The following is a 15766-nucleotide window of genomic DNA, read 5'->3' on the forward strand; positions in this document are numbered from 1 at the left end:
TAATTCAGAGCAGGGGGTCTCAAGCTTTAGTGAACTAAGGAATCATTGGGGCCTTTTCATTAAAATGCAGATTCCTAGTTTCCACCCTCAGAAATTTAGGAGGTGTGGGTGACAACCGGGATCAGTATTTTAACATCACTGAGGTGATTCCAGGACAAGAAATCAGGGAGCACAACTTGACCAGTAGTGGTTTAGTGCCTGACTTATAGAAGTACGGTGCTCAGAGCACCAGCGTCAGCATCACCTAGGACCCTGTAAGAAGTGCAGGCTCTCGAGCCCCAGTCTAGGACTACAGAATTAGAATCTACATTTTAACAAGTTCCCCAGGTGATTCTGATGCTGGTTAGAATTTGAGAAGCATTGGTTTTAAAGGGTTTGGTTAATAGTGTTTTGTTTTTTGTCCATTTGTTTCATTTCTGATGAAGAACCATTCAAAAAAAAAACAAAAACAACTAGATACACACTTCAAGATCATTGTCAGAAAATTTCTACCATCCTTCATCCCCACCCCCAGCCATGTGGGGTCGACCAGATGCCCCAGTAGCTTCGCGGTAAAGTCAGAGTCATGTCAAAGAGAGGTCTTACCTGGATCATATCCCTGCCTTCAGTAACAGTGCCTGGGTTGTCCTAGGAAGCCTTTGCTTTCTTTCCCACATCCATCCTGAAGACTAGGAAAGCCAGCAAAGCAGCTCTCAGGGAGGCCTCCGCTCTGCCAGATCTCTGGTTGGACATGATGGATCTTCCATTGCTAAGTTATAGGAAAAGCTGGAAGGTGCTTTTGGGGCAAGGATCCCGGGGCTTGGAATTCACAGACTGACAAAAAGAGTTGACAAGAAGCAAGAGGAAAACTTCCAACAGGCCTTCCAGAAGGAGTGCAAATACAATTTTACTTCTTGCAATGTTTAAGGATGGTGGTTGCCCTGTGGAGGGAGAGGCAAGATGCCTGCTTAAAGACAGTCCATCAGGCAGCCAGGGTATTAATGGCAGGTGAAACCTTCCAAATGAGCACACTGTCAGCCAATCTATTGCTTTAAAAGGTTGGCAATGCGGGAGACCTAACAGCAGCAATGAAGAACTAATCTCATATTGCCAGGTTAAATCAAGTCAGCCTTGCCCATTCCTTTCACTTCTTAGTTACATCAAGCCAGAATACTTTCAATTATCCCTCACTTCCAACTTGTCAGCAGGCATTGGGTAAAATGCAAATAGAACAGTGCCTTTCCCCGGTGGAGAGCAGGAAGTATCATTGAGAATAGCCTCCCTTTATTGAGTTCTTCCTCTGTGTTAAGTGCAGTACCTTCATCTTCTCATTTCACGGGGCCCGTCTTAGCATCTCCGTGCTCTCTGGTGACGTAGGTGCTATTAAGTCCATTCTATAGCTGGGAACACTGAGTCACAGGAGGTCAGTCACTTGCCAAATTTACATAACTAATGAATGATGGAACAGGTTTTAAAACCAGACCATTCTGACTCTAAAGCCTGTATTATTATGTTATTTGTCTAACTAGGATAGGAGCCCAGAGGTTCCCTGAGCTTTGGAGTGCCCACCTTAAAATTTTCTAAGTGCTGTTCCAGTGGCAGGGACTGGCCAGGATCAGCAATGCTGTCTGGGAAGAGCACCCTCACCCGGACTAGGACCCCCATTAGCCCTGGGCCCTGTTTCTCCCTTTCAGGGTGCTCTCTGACCCTCTGCGTCTCCTCACCTCCACCCCCATGCATGTAGGGTTGACCAGATACCCTAAGGTGTTGGAAGATTTGCATCTCTGAGCTATCTCAGGGTCCAATGCCCAGCCTCAATTCTAGAGGGCAGATTGGCAAGGCGATTGCTCCTGCTGGCTGAAGGAGTGTATGTTTTGCAAGCTTATGTAAGATCAGGCTGCCAGAATAATGCTGGTATGCTGATTTGGGAAACTCAAATTGTTTATATAGATAGGGGCCGGGCAGAAAAATATTAGCCAGGAGCCCCCCACACTTTCCTCACAGTCCTGCAGGAGCTCACCTTAAAACAAAATAACTCCGGAGACAAAACAAATGCTATGGTCGCCATATTTCTTCTTTACTCAAGAACCCCTTTATGCTGCTGGCTAAAATTCAGGAACCTTTGGCTTTTGCCAGCCCTCCGAGAAGGGTGCTCTCCAACGCCCCCTGCTCCCTCTTCATTTCCATCACAAAGAGCAGACAGCGCAGGACTCGCCCTTCTTGCCCCAGCTTGTTGCCTCCTGCCTTCTCCTGCCACTGCTTCATTGATTTCCCCACCTCCCCATTGTTAACCGATCTCAAAAGTAGCCCTACGGGGACTTCCCTGGTGGCGCAGTGGTAAAGAATCCGCCTGCCAATGCAGGGGACACAGGTTCAATCCCTGGTCCGGGAAGATCCCACATGCCGCGGAGCAACAAAGCCCGTGCGCCACAACTACTGAGCCTGCGCTCTACAGCCCACAAGCCATAGCTACTGAGCCCACGTGCCACAACTACTGAAGCCCGCACACCTAGAGCCCGTGCTCAGCAACAAGAGAAGCCACTGCAAGGAGAAGCCCACGCACCGCAACGAAGAGTAGCCCCTGCTCGCCTCAACTAGAGAAAGCCCACACACATCAACGAAGACCCAATGCAGCAAAAAATAAATAAATAAATAAATTTATTAAAAAATATATATATAGCCCTAGGGTATATTGCGTTCACCACCTTAACTCCCTGTATTTTTCCTGGGAAAATGAGAATTTGGCAAGTACCTCACTCTGGATGCGAAACAGACATATATGATGCCAAGAAGACTCACAAAGAAGAAAAGAAGTAGAAATGACTGAGACACTTAGTAGGTTACTAGGTGCTCACAACTGTTCTAAGGACCTTATGTGGATTATCTTCTTTAGTCCTCCCAGTGCTCCTTGAAGCATCACCATCACCATCACCATCACCATCCTCATCCTCACCCTCACCATCATGCCTACTTTGTACATAAGGGGAACAGGGCACAGAGAGGGTGATTATCTTGCCTAAAGTCAGTCTGTTAGCAAATACATAAAGTGCATAATCTTAAATATACACCTTGATGAATTTTTATAGACATATTCACCAGTGAAGCCAAGTGAATAAGATGAAGATCTAGAAAATTCCCAGAACCTGAAAAGTCCCCTATATTCTTTTCCAGCTAATACCTCCCCATTAAGGTGACCACAATTTCTAACTTCCTACTGTAATTCATGAACTTTGCCTGTTCTCGAGCATCCTATACATGAAAGACTATGTAGTCTTCAAAGCCCATGTTTTACCCAGTCCACCCTACGGCCTCCTGACCCACTGAGTGGGGAAGGTAGATTTGGTGGTTGGTAGCCCCTCTCAGCAAACCATGGTCTGGGAAAAGTGGGGCTCATTTTTCAAATCTGAGCTGCTGCCTAGTTCCCAAACGAGTGCTTCCTGCAGACGCTAGCAGCGCTATCCATGGCGCCTGCAGTGAATTGTGGGAGTCGATTTGTGCCACCCTGTCACAAAATAAAACTAAGAAAAGTAAATTCGGATCTTCCTCTGAAGGCTTTACCGCCCAAGGAAACCGGAGAGCTCATGCAGGTTGTAGAGGGAGTCACTTGCAAACCAAGCTGCAGGGAACAAAAGGCACCCAAAACTGCCCCAAATGCTTCCATCTGGATTCTCCCAAAGCTGCCCAGTTTACGAAGATCAAAGAGGAAACAAATGAAATAAACCTCCTCTCATTCCTGGAGACTTTGCTTCCGTGTAGGAGTGATGCATGGACTCAGGCAGCCTTCCCGAGACAGAAAAGCTGTGCATGTTTCAGCCAACTCGGAAATATTCAGATGTTTGCTGTGGCTTCTCTGTAACCTCTCTGTTTACCCGTGACCCCCTTCCCCTTGAGTGTAGCATCGCTAGTAGGTGTTCAATTAAGGCTTTGAGGTTAAATCTCTTGACTGTTTAGGAGCTCCTTAAAAAGTCTTGCAGGGCTTCCCTGGTGGTGCAGTGGTTGAGAGTCCACCTGCCGATGCAGGGGACGCAGGTTCGTGCCCCGGTCTGGGAAGATCCCACATGCCGCGGAGCGGCTGGGCCCGTGAGCCATGGCCGCTGAGCCTGCGCGTCTGGAGCCTGTGCTCCGCAACGGGAGAGGCCGCCCAGAAGTGCAACCTTGTGCCAGCAGTAAACAGCTGAAAGGGGCTTTGAGCCTCACAGGTAGATAGTATGGTCCTCAGCAGCCTGCCTTGCAGGGAATGAATTCCCAGGCATCTTGTTTCTCATGTTGATTCCTTTTCAGATGTTCATCTCAAACAGCCAAACACTTCCCCAGCTGTAGGAGCAGACAGGCCTTCAGAAGTGATTAAATCTCATGGCTGCTCACACTTTCCCAGCTTGATGGGTGTCCACTGCCCTGTCTTCAGCCTCCCTTTGGGAAGGAAACATCTCCTCCTTCCGATAATGAAGAAGACAAGGGTGATGATCTCATGGGTTGCCTTTTCCTACTTTTTCTCCAAAGCTGCTGCTCCGCCTCTGGGCTAATTTACTCGGCTTCTCGGAGCCTCAGTTTCCAACTCTGTAGGATGGATGATACCGTGATGCAGGGGATGATACACAGTTTAGTGAGTGCTTGCTACACCAGGCACTCTTCCAAGTCCTGAATATGTAATAACTGCTTTCATCCTCCCAACAGCACCTTCTAATGTTATCATCTTCTTCATTTTGTACATAAGGAAACTGAGGCACGGAGCAGTTAATTGTCCAGGGTCAGCAGATTGGTGGTCGCTGATCTGAGATTCAAACCCAGATACCCTGATCCAGAGTCTGCAGCTTAAGGGTTATATTATTCTGCTTTGTAGGGTTACCATGAGGATTTAAATCAAGAATATATGTAAATCCTGTGCAATATATAGCATTTATTATTACCACCCATTATTATTATCGTATCACTATTTGAAAGCATAGCATTCTTGCCAAGATGCAACCTACCTATAGCACATACCAGTGAATGACTCTAATCAGGGGACATTCATTTCATTTATTTTTATGTCCAGTTTTTATAAATTGAAAAAGTGGAAAACTTAGGGAGTTTCTGGTTATAGTAATACCTACTGTTCATTGAACACATACTGGATGCCAGACTCTATCTGTCAACTCCCCATCACATAACCCTGTGATATATGCATTGTTATCACTCAGGTTTTTTTGTTGTTTTTTTTGCGGTACGCGGGCCTCTCACTGCTGTGGCCTCTCCTGTTGCGGAGCACAGGCTCTGGACGCGCAGGCTCAGCGGCCATGGCTCACGGGCCCAGCCGCTCCGCGGCATGTGGGATCTTCCCGGACCGGGGCACGAGCCCGTGTCCCCTGCTTTGGCAGGCGGACTCTCAACCACTGCGCCACCAGGGAAGCCCTATCACTCAGTTTTAAAGGCAAAGAAATTGAGTTTCAGCCAGGTTGATTATCTTTCTAAGCTCACACAGCCAGAGCCTAGAGGATTCCACAGGCCAGGCTCTTACCTTTGACGCTGTGTAGACTTTTTGGCTTTTTACCTTGGGAATTCCAATCCAAAGGCTTCAATGTAGACTTAACCTGATTTCTGCGTCACGCTGCCAGAACTGTTATGAAAGATTCTCTGATTTTCTTTATCAAAAGCAAGACAAAGAACGCCTAACCTACCGTTCCCAGAAAGTTTCTGCACGTCCATATTTCTCTGAAGTGGCCACTACAAGTAGCATATGACGTACGTGTGTGGAACACAGCCAGAGCTATGATTTAGCGTGCGTTCTAACAGAAAGCACCTAGGTGATAGGCGGCGGCCACATCTCACAGAGTGGAGTAAATGAGGATGTTTATTAAGCAGATGCAGGGCACCACTGTGAGCCGATGGGGAAGGCCTGGGTCACTTTCCCATAACCGCTGAGTCAGAATGGGGCCCTTTTCGAAGACTCTGCAAACCTCTCTCACCAGGAAAAAAGCCAAGCAGACAAACAAATAAGGAGGTGGATAAATAAAAAAAATAAATCGTCCAGTGTCATAGGGGGGCTGTGCCGCTTTCATGCCCCTGTTGAATGGAGACATTGGCAGCCTCTCAGGTCCTGAACTGGCAATTCAGAACAGTTTGATTGCTTGCTTGATTGTTTGCGAGATAACTGCAAGATTGTCAGTGACAGGGTAATTTACTGAAGATTGCCATGTCAGACTCCATGCGAGGGGCTTGCTGGCATAAAGATGCGCTTCTCGTGACTGACAGGCCACGGGGAGATTGGAGTGCCAGCTTCAAGTTCACAGTGTTGTCTGCAAGTGTTCGGCGGCAGCAGGCCATAATCACGAAACATGATGAGGTCATTACAGGCGTAACGTATGCTCACACTTAGTAACGGATAGAACCCCAAATGCACCATCTCTGGAGCAGGTAAATGTAAATATGTAGGAGGAAATCATTTCTATCCTTTTTATCCCCTTTTTGTTAGCATTTGCCATCTGCTATTGCTGATGTGTTTGTACGACATCTCCTGCCAGACAGGCCCTTGAATAAAAAGCCTGGAGTCAACAAAACAGTGGGGAAATTTGAGGTCCATGCTTTTGAAGCAGTCACAGTCACAGAAGGAGTAGCAGACTAGAGGGGGTTGGGAGAGGAAAACGTTCAGTGCTTAATAGGCAAGACTGTCTGTAATTTATTATTCACTCCTGATGTGAGGCCCTCAAGCTGGTTGTATGGAAAGGGGTTGGGGGTGGGAGGTGGCACATTCCCAGCTTCAGGAGGAAAAGGCCACCAGAGATGGATGGAACTCCTAATGGGACGAGGCCAGTGGCCTTAAAGAACTCTATAGTGCTAATAACAGTGGCTTTCTTCTCACCTGAGAAGTTTCTGCAGCGGCTGGATGAAGCACTGCCAACATGTCTCAGCAGGATATTTTTAAATCTGAAGCAGGCATTCCGTGGTGGATTCCTTCTGTCTAATGAAGGCGCTCCACGGAAGGTGATGGTAGAGGCAGAATACTCTCCTTTTTTATTTTCTATTCTTTTCTTTTTCTTATTCTGCCAAGGGCCCTGGGAGCCCCTGGATGATCTGAACGTGGGTCTGACATGGTACCTCAGCATCATTCTGCTGCTGAGATACACTTCTCCAGCACCGTTTCTTGGGTCTGAGATTTGCGGGCCCCTGGGGGGCAGCCGATTCAACCAGCACATCAGGCTGAGGTGCTCAGAGCCATGACTTTGAAAGTCTCTAAATTTCAAGCGTGCGTGCCTGCTCACCCTCCTGTGTCTGCGTTTCCAGAAAACTTTGTAAATCTAAATGTGTTACGAGGCACACGAGCAACATTTGCCCACGTGGAAAATGAGAGGGTAGTGTTAGTAATTTAAAGCCGAGCAGAACATGCAACCTCCTAATTTGTTTGTTTGCTAAAAAGAAAGTAGTGCATTAAAATCATTGTACATTAATTGCTAAATTACAGTGGAACTTTGGTGAAATTAAATATTTCTATTTCATTAGTGGAACCAAACGTAAAGGGTAATGCCAAAAAATTACACTGTAGTAAATTTAAAGCACACAGCCAGGCCTCTGATTCAGTGTTCCAGTTCAAGTGTTTGTCAAGTCACAGCCCAGGGTTGGAGTGCATGTTTCTGTGATGCTAATTATGGCCCCAAAATGCCTCACTATCAAATCAGGGAGTTACATGTAAGCAAGTTACTCTCCAAGCTCCTACACTGTGTATTCAATCAATTCCCAGCAGAGTGAAGAAGGGTTGGCTAACTAATCCATTCTAATAGGAATTCTAAGGAGCAAACACTGCCCTAAACACCCCCATCCTCAGCCCTAACAGACATGTGAGGAATGGGAAACAGTCATTTACTCATTCAACAAACATTTGTTGAGTGCCTGATTCCATGGTTGGCACTAAGCGAGGCATGAATATAAAAACGAATACGACACTGTTCTTTTCAAAGAGCTCATTTTCCAGACAGGAAGGCAAGCATACGGAGACAATTAATTCTAGTACAAGCAAGTTGGCTTTAACAGCGGTTTCTAGTATTTCTTGTGCATTAGAATCACCTGAGAATCATGTTTAAAGTGCAGACTCCAGGACCTGCTCCTGGAAGCTATGCCTGGGGAGCTCTGGGGTAGGCCCTTGATTCTCCCTACAGGATTGTGACGCAAAACCATTCTCTGAGAATCTCTGATTCAGGGACACACAGAACGGGAATACCAAACCTAGCCACGGCATCATCGGGAAGGCTTCCTGGAGGAGGCCACACCTAGCCTGGGTCTTAAAGGATGAGTCATAATCTGTTTCCTCCACTATACTGTCAGCTCCTTAAGGACAGACACCATCATTCTTTGTTCCCTGTTTTATTTCCCGAACAGGGATGGCACTCAAATATTTGTTGAAGGGTAGATGAATAGGAATCAGCTCAGGAAAGAGGTGGAGGGGCAGGAATCTAGGCAAATAAATCAGAATGTTCATGGCACTCAAATATTTGTTGAAGGGTAGATGAATAGGAATCAGCTCAGGAAAGAGGTGGAGGGGCAGGAATCTAGGCAAATAAATCAGAATGTTCAAAGTCCTACAGGTATGGGGAAGATAGTTCCAGGAGCAATTGGGGAAACTAATGGCTTAGTTTGTGGGTGCTCAAGCTAAAGCCATTTCTCCACATTTCCTGGAAAGTGTCAAACTCATCACCCTGGTTCTCCCACTAGTCAGCAGTACCCTCCCTGGCTTAGAGGGAGAAGGGACGGAATGCTTTTCTCCATTGAAGCAAGATTTAAGGAATCCCATGCATTTTGATGACTTGCACACCCATTAGCACGGGCCCGTGAGATCTGGCAACAGGTAATTCTTTTGCGCAATGTTGTTTAAGAGCAACATGTTTGTTTTTATTGCCAACCACTCAAATACTACTTGCTCATGATAGAAAAAGTAGAAATTCCAGAAAAATACAAGAAAGAAAAAGAGAGAAACACACTAATCTACTACCTGGGGATAACCATTTGTCCGCATTCTCAAGTATTTCCTTTCAGTCTTGTACTTCCTGTGAGTATATAGTGGAATTATCCTAGGCTTGTTGTGTGAAACCTGCCAATTCAGACCATTGGGAAGGGTTGAGGCTGCTCGGGACAAGGTGTTAGCATCTCAGAGCAGCTTTGTGCCGTGATATCTGCTGACCCCCAGCTCTGTCTCTGCCCTTCCAGATGGCCTGGTGGACTGCCTGGACCCTGACTGCTGCCTGCAGTCAGCCTGTCAGAACAGCCTGCTCTGTCGGGGGTCCCGGGACCCCCTGGACATCATTAAGCAGGGCCAGACAGACTCACCCGCAGTGAAGTCCTTCTATGACCGCATCAAGCTCCTGGCCGGCAAAGACAGCACCCACATCATTCCTGGAGACAACCCCTTCAACAGCAGGTAGGCGCCCTTCTGTCCCCGCGGGTGGCTGAGGTCGCTGCTTCCCCTCCTGTCCAAGCAGGAGGAAGTGCTCCTGGTTTTTCTGTGGGCCTAGTTGGCCTGGAAACTACCCCATGGGAGCAGCTCCCTGCTCTGGTTCATAGAAGGCCCTTTCCTCTCTGTGGGTCAAGCTCCAGAGCAGAGTCCTGGTCCCTCTATGGGATTTGGCCACCTGCAACCCAGAACCTGCTTAGAGACACCTGTTGATTGCCTGGTTTCTAGATCATTTTTACGATCTATTATTTTATGATATTATTGTTATATTAAATCTCCTTTTAGAATACCTCTCCTTGTGGCTCTTATTTGATCATCCCTGAAATATTTCATTCAGCAGAGTATTTTCTAAAAGCAGTTATAAACTTAATAACACAACTTAGCATTTGTGGCATCTTAGAGTCAAGATGATGCCAGTGGCTAGAATTTATTGAACGCCTGTGATGAGCTAGAGGCTTGAAGTAGGTTGGCTCTAATCCTCACAGTCACCCACCCCATCAGTGGCATCTGCTAATTGCCGAGTTTGTGCTAGACATTGTGCCAGTGCGTGTCCCCTTCTCATTCCAAAGTGGCGGGGGGTAGGGGTGGGATGGGAGTTTCTCTTGAGTTTCCATTTGCTCTCAGTTGCTAATGTGAGGCTTATGAATATTCTAGAGGCAAATTCTGGATTTATTTTGTAATCAGCTTGGCCTCTCCTCTCCCCCCCACCACCGCCAGGGCAGGTTAGAACTGTACCCCTGGAGAACAAAGCAAGGGGAAGAGTTGGCTTTGAGATACCCCCTGGCCCGTTCTGTCTTCTAGGCACTGTTTCTGATTCTGAGGGCGGAAGGAAGGATAGGAGAGGCAGGGATGTTCTTCAGGCCTGCCTGCACATCTCTGATCTCACTCTGGGTCGGACTGGGTCCAGATAATGCTGGTGTCCGCAGATGTGAGGATGGTGGGTGTGATCTTCTTGGGGGCACCCCTTCTCATGGAGAAATAAGAACTGGGAACCTCTAGGAACTAGGAACTTGTCCCTGCTCCCTTACCCTTCTGACAGCCCTCTTCATGCCATCTTTCTCTTAGTTTTCTTCATCCTCACTTAGGTCTGGGCAGACCCTGAAGCAACTCGGGAAATAACACTGCTTAAGCAGACTTCTCGCTGGCAAAGGAAATAACAGACTTTACTTCTTGGAGGAGCCCTTACCCTTATAAGTGATTGTCTTGGAGCCTCCCTCATTAGACTTTGGGGAGGAAACATCATCAGGCCATGACTGAGCCTCCGCTCCTCCCTGGGAGAGCCTGGCGAGGGTGGGACGGGGAAGTGGTGGGTAATGGTACAGCCAATTAATTCTACAGCCCCTTAGAACTCTCTGGGAAGCTGTGCAGCCCCAATTCCTGGCAGCTCTTTGACTATGAGGGTTCTTAATGAGGTCACCGTGGGCCAGCAACTTTAGCCTCTCTCTGTTCTGGTTTTACTAAAAATAAAATAGAAAAGAAAAAAATAATCTCAGCCCTTGTCTATTTCAGCCACCCCCCCCAACACCCTCTAGCTGTGTCATGTTAGGCAAGTTATTTAACCTCAAACTTTATTTTCTTGATTGTTAAAATTAAATTAATACGTACAGATTATACTACACACAGTAATATTATTTTAATATGAGTAACCCTCAAAAAAATAAACCACAGATCTCGGAACAAAAATATATTTTCCCTGCTTATTAAATCCCAGTTCTGGGACGGGGATTGTGTAGGTATGTTTCTTTTTAATTATGAACATAATTCCCATTGCCAGAGACTCATGACAGGCCCTTGCACTAGTCCGTGAGCATTTCGGTGAGGTCTGCATACAGTTTGCTTAGACTGTAAGGGCATCTGTCAAAGGCTCGTGCTCTGTTTCAGTCGGCTTCCTATTAACATTTTATTATTTCTACCCTAAATCCAGTAATTTCCTCATCTCCTCTTCATACTCTTTCTTCACCTGTGCCTTGAAAATCAATCTTCTCCTCCTCACCAGTAGTTACCACTCCCAGAAGGCACCTTGAGTTAGAGGCAAGATGTAGGGAGCAGGCAGGGGCTCCGGAATATTTGGTAGACTATACCAGCCCCAGAGATCTGGGCAAAAGAAGCTTGCTTGAGAGAAAGCTCCACGCTCCAGCATGTCGGCTTGGATCCATAATTCAGAAATGCAAAATGTTACTCCAAGACATAGGTTGAAGTTCACCAAGCATGTGAATTTCAGTGCATTATCCTCTGACAAATAATGAAAGACAAAGCTAGGAGTAAAAAAGAGCTTAATTCAAGACTGCTAAGAAGGCGTTTCCCCTAGATAATGGCATACAAAAATAACTAAAATGCCTGGACTCCACCACTATAATTTATAGAGCAGATCTCACTATCTAGATAATGTGATAATTGTTACACACCAATAATCATAAATAGGAACGAACTGATAGCATGTCTTAGCTGAATCTTTTCTGCGAATTGACTGCCTAGAGACGATAGGAAGCCAGCAGCAGTGAAGAATTAGGAAAATTGAGGGTAGAAGTCACAGGCAACCCAGCTCCCTTTATTCCTGTGGCACTCTGCAAAGTCTTATGCTACAGGAATGATTTAAAAGAAATAACAGTTGTATAAAAAATGGAGGGGAAAAATACTCCACTGTGGGATGTACTCCCAATTTTGTTTTCTCATCACAAGCAGCTTGTACCTTGTGGTCATCAACACACATCACTGATTTTAAAATAGTGTCTAGGAAGGCCTGAAAGAAATCTTAGTCTGAGCTAAGATAAGGAAATGGAATTGAACGAAAGAATTATTTTCATAAATTAGTTTTCCATTTTCAAAAGACTGTATGGCATTGTGGTTGGAACCAGCTAAAAATGGAATTCATTTGATAGGCAGCCAGTAGCAGACAATTAGAGCTGTCAGTGGAACAGTCTAAACCCTCCTGAGATCACCAAGGGGTGGGAGTTGAACAGTTGGGGGGATTGCTAATAGAAAAGAGAGGTGCTTGGAGAGAGCATCCCTCCAGTTTTGGGTTCACCTGGGACTGCAGAAATAAGTGCATTCCAAAAAATTGAGGAGACTTGGACAAGATTCTGGCAAAGAACGGGTCAGCTTGATTACCTGGTCCAGAAATTGGGAGTGTGTCCAAGAATCTGAACGCCTGAGAACCTCTCTGCCTTCGCCATATTGCCCAGTGGCTTGAAGGCCAACGGTACAGCTGCAAACCTGCCTGGTAGGCTGGAAACTTAGTACAAAAATTGAACTTCTCATTAGCCCATTTCTCTATGAAGTCAGGAGAATTCAGGTGAAGTGAGGCATGTGCATTCTCTCTGCATGGATTTTGAGTAGACTATTGTGGCATCTCTATTGCTTTATGGGATTTCCCAGAAGGAGCTGGTTGAATGCTGGCATCTTTGGGAAAGTTCTAATTACTGTGATCTGGAGAGAGGGGGGCTTTCTCTCATGGTGGCAAAAAGCTGAGAGGTATATCACCTCCCCGCTCCCCTGCCCCAAATCCTGGGAGCAGGAATTTGATGTAAGAGAAATACATAGTTACATGGAATCCAGAATCCAAGATAGTTCTACCAGAAAAAAAAAAAAAAAATCTCTAATGTTCTCTTTTCCTCAGGATGGCATGGATTGTGAGAAACTTTGCTCTTAAAGGGCAACAGGAAAAATAATGTATGTATATGTCCCAGCCTCATAAAAAACCTTTGTGTGCTCCCACCACCCAACCCCCCACTCCCTCTGTCATCCCAGCCTGGAGGAGAAGAGTAACAGTGCCTTCCTCCACGGCCAAAAAAGGAAATGAGTAGGCAGATGGGGAAGCTCTCACCCGAGGATAATACTCTCCGTGCCAGGCTAAGGCACAAACATGAGTGATGAGGGGCAGCCTGAAGCTCGGGCCAAGCAAAAGGCAAGTGATGTCAAGAAACGGAGTGAGGCTGAGGGCAGAGGGAGTGTGCACAGGGGACCCCATCGCCCAGCAGAGTGACTGAAGATGCTGCCCGTGGATTTCACCCCAGACTGTTCCTCGGGGAACGCCTGCATTGAGACATCCCTCTGGCCCACATCTCTCGTGGAGATGTGATTGTGTGAAGCCAGAAGTTCATGTTTAAAGGTCTCGTCCTTGCCTTAGGGACCAGAGGGGATGGGGGGGTGGGCAATGGGGAAGGGGAACTCTACGACACTCCCTTGTCCCCTTGTTCTCCTGCCTGGGGCTCAAAAGCTTGTGTTTCTCTTTCTCTCAGCTTGGTTTCTCTCATCCGAGGCCAAGTAGTAACTACAGATGGAACTCCCCTGATTGGTGTGAACGTGTCTTTTGTCAAGTATCCAAAATACGGCTACACCATTACCCGCCAAGATGGCACGTAAGTAGCTTTATGGGGCTCCACTTACTTAGGATTGAGGCTGCAAAGAGACAGATGGTGCTGTTGGCTTGGAACCACGTGCCTCCCCCTTGTGGACTGGGGGGAGACCCACCAGGCCAGATCTCTAGGGAGAATCCCCCCTATATATATATATATATATATATTAGTATGGTCTCAGAAATGGAAAATAACTAGAATGGCCAACCTCTCCAGGGCTGCCCACAGCAATGCTTTTTCCATGGCAGGTAAATGCTTTTCTGTGAGAGTGTGTGTGTGTGTGTGTGTGTGTGTGTGTGTGTGTGTGTGTGTGGCGGAGGCCAGAAGGAAGGGAGAGTAGCTCTTGGAACCTCACTCCTATTTTATTTTAAATCAAAGGCAGTGCAGGGTGACAAGGATCCACATGCCACAGTGTCCTGTGGTGAACCCCTTCTGCTTTCATCTGTGGCTTTAGGAGTTGTGTTATTTTTGCTCCTGTTTTGAGGGGGTGGGATGTAATCAGAGAAGCCTAATTAGATACATTTAGCTGTCACCCTGCGGTGTGAAGGAGGCAACCTTTCCCTATTATCCTCTGATTGAAAACCCGCACCCATGCAGCCTCCACCAAGATGAAAGCTGTCGTTTCCTTAATCCGTTGGGCATGGACTTGAAATTTAAAGAAAAAGATAAAAAGAAGAAACGAAATCTGTGGGAAGGGGAAAACAACTCACCCACCCTAGCCTTAAAACACACACAGACACGCTATTGTATTCTATTCCAAATGAAAGAGGAGACGGTTGATGTAAATCTGATGCAACACTTTTTCTATAAAACTGGAACCTGGAAAATCATAAACGTATCATGTGCTGTGAATCTTGCCTTTCTCTGGTGAAGAATCTGGGCTTTTTTTCTAATGTCCTAAGGTAGCCTTGCAGGTAGTTTCAAAAATCACCAGCCCACAGTAGCCCTGTCCTCCTATTTTCACCTGTGAAACCAAATATTCTCGGTATTCACTAGGTGCAGGCAATTCTAATTAGCTGAAAGCACTAGGACTGTGAAGGTGTACCATGCCGAGCTGCCTCGGTGCTTGTTCATTCTTAGAAGCCAGTGTTCTTGCCCTGTAAGTCCTGTGACGACACCAGAGGACATTTCTGAGTCCTCGGTCTGAGGTTTCTCACCACCTTATGCTCCCCGATCCCTCTCAGCTGCTTCCTGACTAATTATCGCCTAAATCCACTTCCCAGTTCATCTAGCCAACCTCACGGATCGGTGATTCTTCAGCTTGTCCAGGTAGCAAAGCCCTGGAAGTCACAGGGTGTGTTTGGAAATGCTCCGAGGAATCCCGCAATCTGTTGTGTAGTGGTGTGTACCACAGACATGGGTGGTTTGATGCTATCATCCCAACGAGGAACAATTTCACTTCAAAACATTTGACTCTCCTGTACCCGCTACAAAACCATCCCCGGGCGTCCCTGGTGGTACAGTGGTTAAGAATCTGCCTGCCAAGGCAGGGGACACGGGTTTGAGCCCTGGTCTGGGAAGATCCCACATGCCGCAGAGCAACTGACCCCATGCACCACAACTACTGAAGCCCTTGTGCCTAGAGCCCGTGCTCCACAACAAAGAGAAGCCACCGCAATGAGAAGCCCGCGCACCACAACCAAGAGTAGCCCCCGCTGGCCGCAACTAGAGAAAGCCCGTGTGCAGCAACGAAGACACAATGCAGCCAAAAATAAATAAATTTAAAAAGAAAAAGCGTCCCCAGCAGCGTGCATGTCCCAAAATAAAATATAAACAAATTAATAGAATAAACTCTTCCACCATGATATTTACCTTAATATTCATATGTTCCATGTTCACTCGTTTTACGTCTATTGAAAAACACTAAAAGTGTTACCAAAATTCAGTGAAGCCAGTGAGTCCGTATATTTTCATTGAGTTTTTACTGTGATCCAGGAACTCTGCTGGTTGCTGGGGATTCTGAAGTGTATACAAGGGAGTACCACTGCCCTCAAAGAGTTGAGATCCCGGCGGA

At 46.6% G+C, this 15766-nt stretch overlaps 1 protein-coding gene across 6 annotated transcripts in view; it reads left to right on the forward strand.

Moving 5' to 3' along the window:
• The window catches only part of TENM2 (teneurin transmembrane protein 2), a 1209082-nt gene that overhangs the window by 1097516 nt on the left and 95800 nt on the right, over positions 1-15766 (forward strand). For all 6 annotated transcript variants that reach the window (XM_029218183.1, XM_029218182.1, XM_029218184.1 and 3 more), the window contains 2 exons: positions 9154-9364; positions 13636-13755. In XM_029218183.1, coding sequence (XP_029074016.1) covers positions 9154-9364; positions 13636-13755 — 331 coding nt within the window. The remainder of the gene's footprint in view (positions 1-9153; positions 9365-13635; positions 13756-15766) is intronic.

This window comes from Monodon monoceros, unplaced genomic scaffold (genome assembly GCF_005190385.1).
Source record: "Monodon monoceros isolate NGI ecotype Baffin Bay Population unplaced genomic scaffold, NGI_Narwhal_1 Super_Scaffold_12, whole genome shotgun sequence".
Lineage (NCBI taxonomy): Eukaryota > Metazoa > Chordata > Mammalia > Artiodactyla > Monodontidae > Monodon > Monodon monoceros.